Raw genomic sequence first — 13827 nt, 5'->3', positions numbered from 1 at the left:
AAAAATGTGAACTGTTTCTTTGGTGGGTTGATAACGCTCTTCACTAGTTGGTCCCTCAATGTGGGGGCTCTCTTGTATATAAACCTTGGTTTGTCAGGTAATACGTCTCGTAGATCTTTGTCACCTTTGAGGATATGCCAATGTCTTTGAATGACTTTTTCAATTTTCTTGTGTTGTATATTATAGTCCAATACAATAGGTACTAAATCTTGTCTGCTTGTAGGAATTTTGTTTTCCAAAAGTTTTTCTCTGGGAATTCTAGATACCTCTTCTATCTTTTGCTCGATGTGTGTCTTATTGTACCCCTTCTGCACAAATCTATCACCTAGCTGTTTCGCTTGTTCCTGGAAAACATCCTGCTTGGTGCAATTGCGTCGTAGGCGCATTAATTGACCTTTCGGTATATTAAAAAGCCAGTTCTTATGATGGCAGCTGGTAAGGGGGAGGTAGCTGTTTCTGTCCACATTCTTAAAAAAGGTTTTAGTATCGAAGGTTGCATTGTTCCTGGATATTTCTAGATCTAGAAAGGCTATGTTTTGTTCTTCAATTTGCCACGTAAGTTTGATATTTCTGGTATTTTTATTTAAATTCTCCAGGAAGGTCACCAGTGATTGGTGGTCGCCTCTCCACAGGATGAAAATGTCATCAATATATCTTTTATATAGCAAAAGATCTGTAGATTGATGTGTAAATACCCCTTCTTCCTCCCATTGAGACATGAACAGTCCTGCCACGCTCGGGGCAAATTTTGCCCCCATCGCCACTCCAGTCCGTTGTTGGTAAAACTGGTCGTTGTACCATAGGTGACTGTGTTTTAGACAAAAGTCTAAACACTTGATGATGTACTTCCTTTGTACACAGGGAAGGTCGGTGAAGTTCCGAAGTCCCCATTTAGTGGCGTCACAGGCTAAGTGGTGAGGAATGATTGAATACAATGACGAGACACTATGCAGTTTGTAGTGTGCACAGAGCAGTGTACATGACCACATCTAACATGCAATGTTTGTTCTGAACAAATAGAATTTCACGAGATCATGGAGGATGCTACAAGGAGACAGATAAACACAGTAAGGAACAATTTCATGAAAAATCAAGTACTGGGTCATTAAGCAGTGTATGGATTATTTTTAGAGAATAAGGATGTGACACCCTCCTAGAATAGGTTTCTACGGAGGTTTAGGTTCATTTAGTGTGCTTGACTCCTCTGTAAACATTGGAGCAGTGTGTGATTATTTTAGGCTGTTCTGGGTCTTACATGCTGCAGGCTCCACTACTTCTCCCTGCCTTCTAATAGGTTCTAGAATGTAGTGAGTTGGAAGAGGCAGACCCAGGGCCTGAATATTTATGATTTCAGGATGTTTGAATGGTGAATGAAGTCAACGATATTTATCGTTTAATCGATTGATGTATAACAGCGTCTTCCATGTGAAAATAAATTATGCTTACCAATTGATTATTTCTGAAATTTGCTGCTCTATGCAAATATTCTTTTAAGCACAATAAAATTGTGTCAGGTTTTAGTGGTAGTGAGCCCTTATAGAATGCCAACTCGGGGTTCCCCAAGGCGAGAATTCTAAGCCCCAGCCTGCTTATTTACAAGGGCCCCTGATGGTGGGGGTGGATATGCAGCCATCTGGAACCAGGTCACGGTCCCCAGGTACACCCAGCTGAGGATGCAGTGACCACTCATGTGTGCAGAGTACAAAGGCAGAAGACGGAAGGAGATCCATAAAAAAATCAGGGTCAGGGTGTGCAACAGGCAAACACAGGAAATCAGACACTGAATATAGGTAGTAGTAGGCAAACAAGAGCTCAGAGAACTAGGAAGCTGCTCAGGCAACCTAAGCTGCACTGAGCATGTCTATATGGAGCAGACCATACATAGGGAGCAGTCTGGGAGGCTGGACAGGAAGTGACAGAAAGGAAAGGAATATAAATCCACAGTAGAGCAGGTGATGTCCATAGGTGAACAGAGAAGCCAGCAGCACATGTAAATGGATTTACAGATCTAGCAGAACCACAGCAGCAAAGGTAAGAACTTCACAAACAGAAAACTGCAGGCTAGACCATGACAATACCACCTTCTGCCAAGGCCTCCCGACCCATTTAGAACCAGGCTTGAGAGGAGACTTCAGATGAAAGGATTTCACCAAACAGGGAGCAGACCCATCTGTATATGGAATTGAGCATCCTTCTTCAAGACCTTATACCTTCCTGTCAATTAGATAAAAAAGCCGTACCCTGGAGAATTTAGAATCCAAGATTTGCTTGATTTCATACTGATCCATAGTATTGACCGTTGGAGAAGGATGATGAATATGACAAGAAAACTCAATGATGAGGCGCTTTCTCAGGAGTGAAGGAAAACATTAGGAATCCTTAAATGCAAAGGGAGACAGTGCTTGGAAGCTAAAGGATTAACGTGGCAGAAGATTGTAAACCTGTGGACCAATGAACTGAGCAGTAAACTTCATTGAGGGTAATTCTTAGTAGAAAGCCAAACCTTGTCACCAGGAAGAAATCTGTAACTCACATGGTGATGACAATCTGCAGCTACTTTGCACCTGCTAAATGTAAGTTCTTGGAAACATCTGCCCAGATGGAATTGAAGTCTCTGCAGCCGCTGGCAGCACAGGAGAGATGGCAACAGGAAATGGTACCGAAGGATGACCATCATACACTGTAAAAAAGGGAGACTCCCCAGTGCTGGCATTAGCATGGTTATTGAGGGCAAAGTGTAGCAATATGGTTACATTCAATGAAGGTACAACATTTAGCAACTCACATTGATGATTGGTTGATGATTAAAACAGGCACATCCAAGTATACAGGCATCCGGGGTAAAGCTGTCCACATAGACCGTCCTCTGAACCGCCATCAACATCATCCCTTCCATGCTGCGCTCCACACCTTGCTTTCAGGGTAGTCTTCCCAGTCACAATTGCAGACTGACAGCGGTGAGAGCCGGCGGTGTGGAGAATGATCTATGTGAACAGCTTTACCCCGGATGCCTGCATATTTAGATGTGCCTCTTTTAATCATCAAACATGTGAGTTGCTAAATGTTGTACCTTTTAATAAATGTAACCAAATTGCTACACTTAGAAGCGCCTCTCTTTTCTTTTATACTCTGTAGCTCCTGCTGGATTTTGCTTCTAATCCCCTTGTAGATGGACATTTTATATTTACACAGCCTATCACATTACTTTAATATTTTTACATGGATTATAAAACTGAAGGATTTATGAATAAATGGTTGTGGAACGAAATCACTTGAGTTTCCATTATTTCTTATGGGGAAATTTGCTTTGATATACAAGTGCATTGGATTACAAGTATGTTTCCAGAACAAATTATACTCGCAATCCAAGGTTTTACTATACTCTAAAATTTTAAAGTTATTTTTCACCAATTGCTTTTGGAAATTTGTAAAAGACCTCCCCAATCACATCTGGAATTCAATTTCGGGCACCAGTTCACAAAAAGGATATCGGGGAACTGGAGAAAGTGCAGAGAAGAGCAACCAAACTGATAAGAGGCATGGAGGAGCTCAGCTATGAGGAAAGATTAGAGGAACTGACCTTATTATATTTATAAGAGGCAATATGATCAACATGTATAAATACATAAGTGGTCCATATATTGAACTTGGTGTAGAGTCATTCACCTTAAAGTGGTTCTCCACCCTAAAGTGAAGTCCCGCTGATCGGAACCCTCCCCCCCTCCGGTGTCACATTTGACACCTTTCAGGGGGGAGGGGGGTGCAGATACCTGTCTAAAGACAGGTATTTGCACCCACTTCCGGCCTGGCATTCACGGGCAAAAGACGGGCATTGCGTCACATCCCGTCCCCCCCCCCCCCCGTTGTGTGCTGGGAACACTCGGTTCCCAGCACACAGCGGGAGCCAATCGGCGGGCGTGGCGCGACTCGCGCATGCGCCGTAGGGAACCGGGCAGTGAAGCTGCAGCGCTTCACTTCCTGGTTCCCTCAGCGTGGATGGAGGGGGGAGCAGCAGAGTGACGAGCGATCGCTCGTGCTCTGCTGCGGACGGCGCTGGACTCCAGGACAGGTAAGTGTCCTTATATTAAAAGTCAGCAGCTGCAGTATTTGTAGCTGCTGGCTTTTAATATTTTTTTGGGGTGGAATCTCCGCTTTAAAGGATAAGTTCACATTTTCCAAAAAATAAATGCACATTTTTAATGCAGGTAAAAAAAACTAAATGTGCATTTTTTTGTTTTTGTTTTAGGAGCCTGTAAAGCATTGCACTAGCGATCAGTAAGTCGCTGATGCTTTACAGGTCTCCTGCAGACCTATCAGTGTCTGATATATACTGACAGGAAGACTCGAACTACCGCAGTGCTCACAGCGCCGTGGTAGTTAATTGAACGCTACAAGCCGACAGCCACAAAGGCTGCTGAAGTTTGTAGTTTCCTATTTACAGAACACTGTAAATGAAGTGACACGGCCGGGCGGCTAGTGGGAAAACAAAAATCTCCACTAGCTGTCAGATTAGGGAGCCGGGCCAGTCCATTCGTAACATGATACACCCTGAATATGGGTGTAACAGGTTACAAAAGGTGAACTTTAAAAGGCAGGTGTGCTCAACCAGTGGCCCAGGGACCACATGTGGCCCAAGGAGCCTTCTGATGTGGCCTGTGACCTCCTGCTCTGGGATGGCAGGTTGGCAAGCCCAGATCGCGGAGTTACCAACCCCAGAGCATTAGTGTTGTGAAGACGGTGGTAAAGGAAGCAAGCAGCTGCGGAACAGAGCCGCATAAGCCGATGCTTCCTGTACAGCGCTCCTGTCATAGGCGGAGTAATACCAAATGCACTCTGCCTGAGACAGCAACAACCAGAGATACCTTAAACTTCTTAAAGGGTCACTAAAGGAATTTTTTTTTTTTTTTTAGCTAAATAGCTTCCTTTACCTTACTGCAGTCCTGGTTTCATGTCCTCATTGTTCGTTTTTGCTTTGGTGTTGCTGTAATTCCTCTCTGTTCTGGACACTTCATGGTTGTCGGTTTCCTGATAACCACAGTACTGGGAGATTTCTCACTGTGATCACTAATCAAGGAGGTGTGATTACTGTGTGTCTAAAACCCCTCAGCACCAATCCAGTTTCATTTTACAAACCATCACTGCCCTCTATTGGCTCTCTACATCAGAGAGACAGGAAGCAACAGGCAAAAACTAAACTAAACTAAAGGTACATTATATGATTGATTTTTATCTATTTTTAAAAGGAATCAGTTAACTATTATGTCTCTATACCCTGTAAACAGTCATTTTAGCAAAAAAAAATGTTTTCCTTTACAACTCCTTAAACCACTACCCGACGGCCGTACGACTTTATACGGCCGCGGGGTGGTTGTCAATCTCTAACAGGCCGTAAAAAGACGGCCTGCGCGCGCATCCTGCGGGGCGTGCGCGCGTCCGACGGCGGCGCCCGCGTGCTCGCCGCATCGCTGAGATGCCGATGCGAGTGCCTGGCGGCCGTGATGTCCGCCAGGGACTCGCGATCGGCGGCTACATGGACAAGACGTGGAGCTCTGTGTGTAAACACAGAGCTCCACGTTCTGTCAGGGGAGAGAGGAGACCGATCTGTGTCCCTTGTACATAGGGACACAGATCGGTCACCTCCCCCAGTCACCCCCCTTCCCACACAGTTAGAACACAATTTAGGGAAACACATTTAACCCCTTCCTCACCCCCTAGTGTTAACCTCTTCAATGCCAGTCACATTTATACAGTAATCAATGCATATTTATAGCACTGATCGCTGTATAAATGTGAATGGCGCCAAAAATGTGTCAAAAGTGTCCGATGTGTCCGCCATAACGTCGCAGTAACGAAAAAAAATGCTGATCGCCGCCATAAGTAGTAAAAAAAAAAAAAAAAAAAAAAATAATAATTCTGTCCCCTATTTTGTAGGCGCAATAACTTTTGCGCAAACCAGACGCTTCTTGCGATTTTTTTTTTTTCCAAAAATATGTAGAAGAATACGTATCGCCTAGACTGAGAAAAAAAAATGTTTTTTTTTAAAAAATGGGCTATTTATTATAGCAACAAGTAAAAAATAGTTTTTTTTTTCAAAATTGTCGCTCTATTTTTGTTTATAGCGCAAAAAAAAAAAACGCAGAGGCGATCAAATACCACCAAAAGAAAGCTCTATTTGTGGGGAAAAAAGGACGTCAATTTGTTTTGGAGCCACGTCACACGACCGCGCAATTGTCAGTTAAAGTGACGCAGTGCCACAAGCTGAAATTTCACCTGGTCAGGAAGGGGTATATGTTCCCAGTAAGGAAGTGGTTAACCACTTGCCTACTGTGCACATACGCCCCTTCCTGCTCAGACGAGATTTTAGCTTCCGGCACTGCGTCGCTTTAACTGACAATTGCGCGGTCATGCGACGTGGCTCCCAAACAAAATTGGCGTCCTTTTTTCCCCACAAATGGAGCTTTATTTTGGTGGTATTTGGTCGCCTGTGCGTTTTTTATTTTTTGGGCTATAAACAAAAAAAGAGCGGCAAAGAGCAAACAATATTTTTGAATTTTTGCTATATTAAATATCCCATTTTTTTTAAAAAATATATTTTTTTTCCCCTCAGTTTAGGCCGATACGTATTCTTCTACATATTTTTGGTAAAAAAAAAAAAAAAAAAAAATTCGCAATAACCTGGTTTGCGCAAAAGTTATATTGCCTACAAAATAGGGGACAGAATGATTTTTTTTTTTTTAATAGTAATGGCGGGGATCTGCGTTTTTTTTTTTTCGGGACTGCGACATTATAGCGGACACAAAGGACACTTTTGACACATTTTTGGGACCATTCACATTTATACAGTGAACAGTGCTACGAATATGCATTGATTACTGTATAAATGTGAGTGGCAGGGAAGGGGTTAACCACTAGGTGGCGGGGAAGGGGTTAAATGTGTATCCTGGGTGTGTTCCAACTGTAGGGGGAGGTGACCGATCTGTGTCCCTATGTACAAGAGACACAGATCGGTCTCCTCTCTCCCTGACAGGACGTGGAGCTCTGTGTTTACACACAGAGTTCCACGTCCCTGCACAGTTACTGGGCACACGCACCGTGTTCCCAGTGAGGCGACGGGTGCGCGCGCCCTAGAGGCTTTAAAAGACAGGACGTCATATGATGTCCTGTCGGAACAATGGAGTATTCCGCCCGCCGTCATTTGACGACGGGCAGATGTCAAGTGGTTAATGGAGAAACGGTTATTAAAGGTACGTTTATTACTAAAAATCACAGTAATACTAATATATATATATATATATATATATATATAGGCATATTTCTTCTGCAGGTGTCACTGGGCTGCTTTCAAACTGATCCACAGGTATAGCGTAGTCCACCTGTGGGCTACCTGCATCTGGGCAGATCAGATCGGAGAGCCCATAGTGTAAAGTGGGCTGCGTCCGTGTCCGTGTGCAGAGCAGACATGGACCTGTCATCTACCCACTCTGCTCATTGTGGCCCGCGACCGGTTACCAAGTCGCTTAAGTGGCCCTCGCTATTCAAAAGGTTACTTTAAAGGTCATCAGAGGACAAGGGGGGGAGGCACTCTTTACATTTGGAGGAAAGGAGATTTCATCTACAAATATGTAAAGTGCTTCAAGAAACTGGTTCAGGATAATTATACTGGGGATATATATATAAAAAAATAAAAGTTGTTCAAGGTAATATCCAATTGCCTCTTTGGGGGGGGTTAATAGGAGAGTGCATATTTTTCTATTTGTGCGGGTGTGTGTGTTTTTTTCCTTTAATGTTGGTTGAACCGGATTGCCCACTTGTTTGGTCCGGCTTAACTTTGCTGAAACAAAATGCTTTGCCACTGGCAAGAATGCTCAGTACCTCTGCTCCTGCCTGGCACTGTCAGTATTGCTGGCTGGTTGATGAATTTGCCTGCACACAGAAGCAAATGGTGTTAACCATACAGCTGTTCTGTACAACCAGTGCATTCTGGGATACCACTAAACCAGGAACCTCCACTGCCTCTCTCCCAATGCCCAGGTAACACTTCATAAATACTAACAGAATGTTATAGGTGCTGTTAAAGTGTGGTTACAGAGCATTACCACTGAAATCAATGGAGACAGCTGAAAAGTGTCGATGCCTCATGAAAGTGACACATCACTTAATTGTGGTGCTATTGGAATTTTTGTGGCAGGCATTGAAAGGCCTTTACTGACACACGTGAGAACAAGCCCTTAGAGACATCTCTCCTCACTTTCTGTTCTACAGACATTCACAGGAAGTGAGGTGAAAATTCGCAAGGAGGTAAACAAACAAGAATCCATCTATCCAGAACCATGAAAAAAACAAAAATACACGCGACTTCCTAAAACAGACCATTTTGACAATCTCAAGAACACACAGTTGTTAAAATATTCTTTATTTCAAAATGTTACAATCTTTTCCATGAGATTACATGTCCGTATGGTTTTTGTGCATCCACAGTAGGAACCTCATTCACTCCTGGTAAGGGAAAAACAATCAGCAGCAACTTCTCTTTGTAGGGTCTTCTTGAATCCGTGTGTAGAGGGAGTGCACGGGATTCATTCTTGACAGAGTCATGATTGTTAGTGTTCGGTTTAAAAAGGTCTTTTCTGCCACCAGAAGACAGCTTAGAAGCTTCACAGAGGTATCGGTTTATTTATAAAGTGCATTGAAGGCTCTGCCTATGACAAGTCTCCGTACCTCACTTGTACCGGCACCTATCTCATACAGTTTGGCATCGCGAAGAAAGCGTCCCATTGGGTAATCATTTATATAACCATTTCCTCCTGCAAAGAAAAAAAAAACAAACAGATTATGGGCTGAAGACCAGTGACTTATTTGAGCATGGTCTTTCATCATTATATAGCATTCAAGACCAGGCCTATTCTGACACACACACACACACATATTTTTTTTTTATATTAGCAGAGACCCTAGACAATAAAAAAAAAAAAAAAAACACTTTAATAAATTTTATTGCAAAAAAAAAAAAAAAAATGTTGGGGGTAAACTATAGAAGATGATGTTACACTGAGTAAAAAGATATCCAACATGTCACATTTTAAAGATTGTCTCCATTCCACGAGCATGCGCAAAGTGCAATACTTAAAAATCTCCATATGCAACACTTTCATTTTTTTTTTTTTTTTACAGGTTACCAGTTTAGAGTTACAGAAGAGCTAGAATTATTGCTCTCGCTATAGCGTTTGTGGCGATACCTCACTTGTATGATATAAACAACATTTACACATGCATGCACAGCCTATGCATGCGTTCGCCTCTGTGCACAAGCACTGTACAATGCACTGTCTTGAAGGAAATTGACAGTGAATATATACATATTTTCCTTATGGTCAGGACTTTTACCCATGGGCAGAAGGCATAGGTGGACTATTGAGCCCTACTGCCAGCAGCTTGTTAAACTCTACAAGAGGGTACCCAGCCTCTACAGCAGTACGGTGCACCCAGCGACAATTTTGTTTAGGGCAATATGCACCCAAAACACAAACGGCTTTCATTCCGGGCACCACACTGGCTCTACGCCAATTCAGTGGTACTATTCCCATCATTAATGAGTCCCTAAAGATTAGAAACAATGGCTTTGAAATGACAGAGCTCAATTCTTTTAGGATCCGTGGGTAGATACTATCAGGTCCAGGTGCTTTATCCACCTTTATTCTGTCTAAATATTTCTGGACCATATCACTTTTGAGTCATTGTACATCATTTGGGGCTGTGTCACTACCACCCCCATTATGGGCATGAGCTCCCCCATGCTCCTTTGTATACACAGAGCTGAAGAAAATATTTTTAATAAATTAGCCTTCTCTTTGTTCCCAGTCACCCACTACATGGCCTACATGCTCAGACTGGACCTTTTTATTATTAATATATTTGAAAAAAAAAATTGCGGTTTGTCTTACTATTTTTTGCAATTATTTCGTTTGTTTTGAATTTTTGCGGCTTCGATTTCCTTTTTACATATTCTGTTATATACTTTGTAACATTTAAACAATGATAGTGTTCCTTCATTTTTTAAAAGCTATTTTCTTATTATTTATAACTTTGTTATGTCATGAGCCACATATTTTTTTTTAGCCTTTTAAACTTATTGCCCATGGGAATCTGCTTTGCAATGAGTTCACATATAGTCTTTTTGAAGAATTAATATTTCTGTTCTGTGTTCATCGATGCCAATATTCCCTCCCAGTCTAAGTCTTAGAGAGCAACCCTCTTAGGCCCCTTTCACACTGGGGCGTTTTTCGTGCGCTTTGGCGTTAAAAAAAGCCTGTAAAGCGCCTGAAAGAAGCCTTATCTGCAATCCCAATGTGAAAGCCAGAGTGCTTTCAGAGCCCTTTCACACTGCCAGCGCTCCTGAAAACTGCTGGTAAAGCACTGCTAAGACCCTAAAGTTTTAGGGCGTTTTTGCAACGCCTCAGTGGGAAATGGCAAGGAGTTTTTACAGCGCTTTCAATTAATTTCAATTGAGAGGGGCGTTTTTGGAGCGTTTTTTTTTTCAGCACCCAAAAGCTGCTCCAAAGATGCTGCTTGTAGGACTCGGTGTAAAAGGGTCCATTGAGATGCATGGAGAGCGTTTTAATAGCAAAATTTTTAACGCTAAAATGCTGTAAAAATGCTTTAGTGTGAAAGGGGTCTTAAAGTTAGTGTTTTTATCTTTCCCGTATGAGTTTGTTGCTTACAGCCAACAATAAATGAAACCATGTTATGGTCACTGCCCCGATGTTCTTCTATATTAATATTGGTAATAAGCTCTGAATGGTTTGAGATTACCAGGTCCAACAAAGCATCATTCCTAGTCGGGGCCTCCATAAACTGGACCATAAAGTTCCATTACTCCAGTAAATTTTTGGGTAGTTAAAATCCCCCATTCTTATCACCGTCCCAGCCCTTGTAGCCCTTTCCATCTGTGCAAGGAGCTCAGTCTCCACCTCCTCTTTAACACTGGGAGGTCTATAACAAAACTCAAATGATAACCTTTGTAGGACGCCTGCGGCGGTCCGTCCATAGAGGGCGCTGGAGCGCCGCCCCCATCTGGCTCCGCACCGCCACTGTAGGACGCACACCCAGATTCATCACACTCTCCATCAACTAGGTCCTCTTTCACACTTGCTTTGATATCACTTCTCACATAGATGTCTCTGCTACCCCTAACAGCCAGGAGAGCAGCCCATCTAGACACTACCACCCCTCCGTTTTACCCGGTCTTTCCAAAAGAGAATAGCTAGGAATATTAATAGCCCAGTCATGTGAAGAATGAAGCCAAGATTCAGCAATACCAATTAAATCATAGTTCTCACCTATTTCGCTTGGCAGATGTTTGGTATTGGTGAACAAACACTTTATTTCATTGTCACATTTTGCACACGTTGCATATTTTTTATTTTAATACAAACAGTATCATTTCCAATGATTTTTTGTAACATGGGAACTGTTAGGGGTAGCAGTGACATCTAGGGATGCCACCTTTGAGCTTGCCACCCCCACATCTTCATCCAAATTGGCAAAGTTGATGGGCTTTTGTTCATGTCATAACTGCATTTGTATACGGGAAAAGCCGCTCAAATCAGAGCCAGGTCAGGTCAAACGCACCAGACAAACTGTGAATGATCTCAAAACAGATGACAAAAGCATCCCATCGACAAACAGTTGTTATAAAGCCTGATGAGAAATATTACCTTAAGGAAAAACTCCACACACAAAAGAAGAGAGATTCACCAACCCCCTCCCCCCTCCTTTTCATTCATTCGTTTTTTTTGCCTATTTTCCAGAGTTGCCTAGTATCAGCCACTGCATCCGTTTCCAGCAGTGCAGCAGATATTGCCCGATGTATGCGTAGTGCAGCAGAGAATGACCTCAGTTTCTCAGGAGGCTATGGGTGGTAGGTGCAGGTTTTAAAGTCCTAAGATGTTACAGCAAGTTCAGCCATTTTATTTATAAACTCGAAACAATGAATTTTTTAATAAAAAAAAAAAATCTACCATTAAAAAAGTTTTATTATATCTTTTCGGTAAATGCAAATAATTTCATCCTGCCAGAAGAAATGCAGTAAGTCAATAACGAAGCAACGCAAAGTGTTTCTCAACCTGTGCCGCTCCATCAATTATCAGACCTGCCCATTTCAATTCTGTGGATTACAGAACACCTTCTTCCTCCATGTTATGGAAATCAGAAGAGGGATGCTCTAGAGCGGGGATATGCAATTAGCGGACCTCCAGCTGTTGCCAAACTACAAGTCCCATGAGGCATAGCGAGACTCCGACAGCATCAAGTATGACACCCAGAGGCAGAGGCTTGATGGGACTTGTAGTTTGGCAACAGCTGGAGGTCCGCTAATTGCTTATCCCTGCTCTAGAGTCCTCTCCCAGGATAACACTGCTCCTCTACAAATACAGTACAGGCATTTGGTGTGAGGCGTGCTCCTGGTAGAATAACCAGGTGATTATAAAGGAAAAGGGAATAAAAACATTTAAATAAATGCAATCACAGAATTTAAAGACTGGTAAGCTGCAATACATTCTATTTTTCTTGGGTTTAGATTCACTTTAAAGAACCCAATAATATATCGTTGTGGGATTTAGGCACAGTAGTAGACATTGTAAAAGAAACTGGCAGTGAGTATTATATAGGCTGCCGTTAATGACCTCTCCTTTTTTAAGTGTCAGTTTCCTGGCTGTCATGCTGATTTAGTGATTTCAGTACTTTGTCTGGAGCATATGTCAGCAGAAGTTCTGACTACACTATACTTTTCTAATCTTGATACATATTCTAAGTTAGCAATTCAGAGTCAGACAGGAAAATACATTTCCTTTAATAGCAGCAGCCAAGATACAAAGGCAGCTGAGGAAAGTATTTTTCTGGCAGAATATATTAGAAGAAGGCATATCCCGGGAGATCTGTACAGACATGAATGGCTATTTATGAACCAGAGAACAGAATTATGTGACCCCGTAAACCTCAGCTATAAAATAATATTCTGTTTTCCCTTGTGCTGGCAGTCAGCTGGTCACAACAGACTATCTATACCATTCTGTCTCATCAAACCTCTGTGTATGAATGCTTATCACATATGCCTGACAGTTCTGTTATTTCAGCACTCAACCAATGTATTTTTGTACCTCAATGTACACATCAGCAGGCAGTCCCAGGATTTGAAAATGTGTTTCTAGAAATAAAATTACAAACAAACTTAATCTGGTCCTGTCAATAAAAGCCGTACCTAAACACTGGATGCCATCAAGAGCCACCTGTGTAGCACATTCAGCAGAATAAAGGATTACTCCAGCACAGTCCTGTAAAACAAATCAAACAATACAATTACAGAGAGCAAACAAATGCATACTTTTATAAAAAGAGCTAGCTTTACCCAATTCACTACTGGTCAATACTCCCATGAACGGCTGTGATCTGAACAGTCATTAGGTGGCTCAGATCACAGATGCAATCCACAGAGCCAATTGGAGTGGCTCTGTACCTTGTGATCGCTGTGATGCCCACTCACAAATGATCAGAAATGTAAAACACTCTAGTATTTACATTTGAAAGGCCTTACCTCCTCCCACAACTGAAGGAAAAGTGAGGATCAAAAGGGAAACAAAATAAGGGATCTTGGATAGCAACAGATTTATGGTGAGGGATTTCAATTAGGGTTGCACCGATACCACTTTTTTTAAGACCGAGTACTGATACTTTTTTCAAGTACTCGCCGATTATTGATACTTTGAATCAAAAACATCCAAAAACCCTGGTGAGCCGTGTTTTTCGACGTTTATCAGCGTTAGAGCATTTTTA

The 13827-nt window shown here is 42.2% G+C and overlaps 1 protein-coding gene across 1 annotated transcript in view; it reads right to left on the bottom strand.

Moving 5' to 3' along the window:
- Positions 1–8392: 8392 nt before the first annotated feature.
- Positions 8393–13827, bottom strand: part of IVD (isovaleryl-CoA dehydrogenase) — a 36339-nt gene continuing 30904 nt past the window's right edge. Inside the window, exons 11-12 of the mRNA XM_040333806.1 lie at positions 13256–13328; positions 8393–8804 (exon numbers count right to left, since the gene is read on the bottom strand). Of these exons, the coding sequence (XP_040189740.1) occupies positions 8671–8804; positions 13256–13328 (207 nt within the window). The 3' untranslated portion in view covers positions 8393–8670. The remainder of the gene's footprint in view (positions 8805–13255; positions 13329–13827) is intronic.

The sequence above is a fragment of the Rana temporaria genome, chromosome 13 (genome assembly GCF_905171775.1).
Source record: "Rana temporaria chromosome 13, aRanTem1.1, whole genome shotgun sequence".
In the NCBI taxonomy this organism is placed as follows: Eukaryota; Metazoa; Chordata; class Amphibia; order Anura; family Ranidae; genus Rana; species Rana temporaria.
The sequence above is the reverse complement of the archived record's forward strand: the minus strand, read 5'-3'. Positions and strand labels throughout refer to the sequence as shown.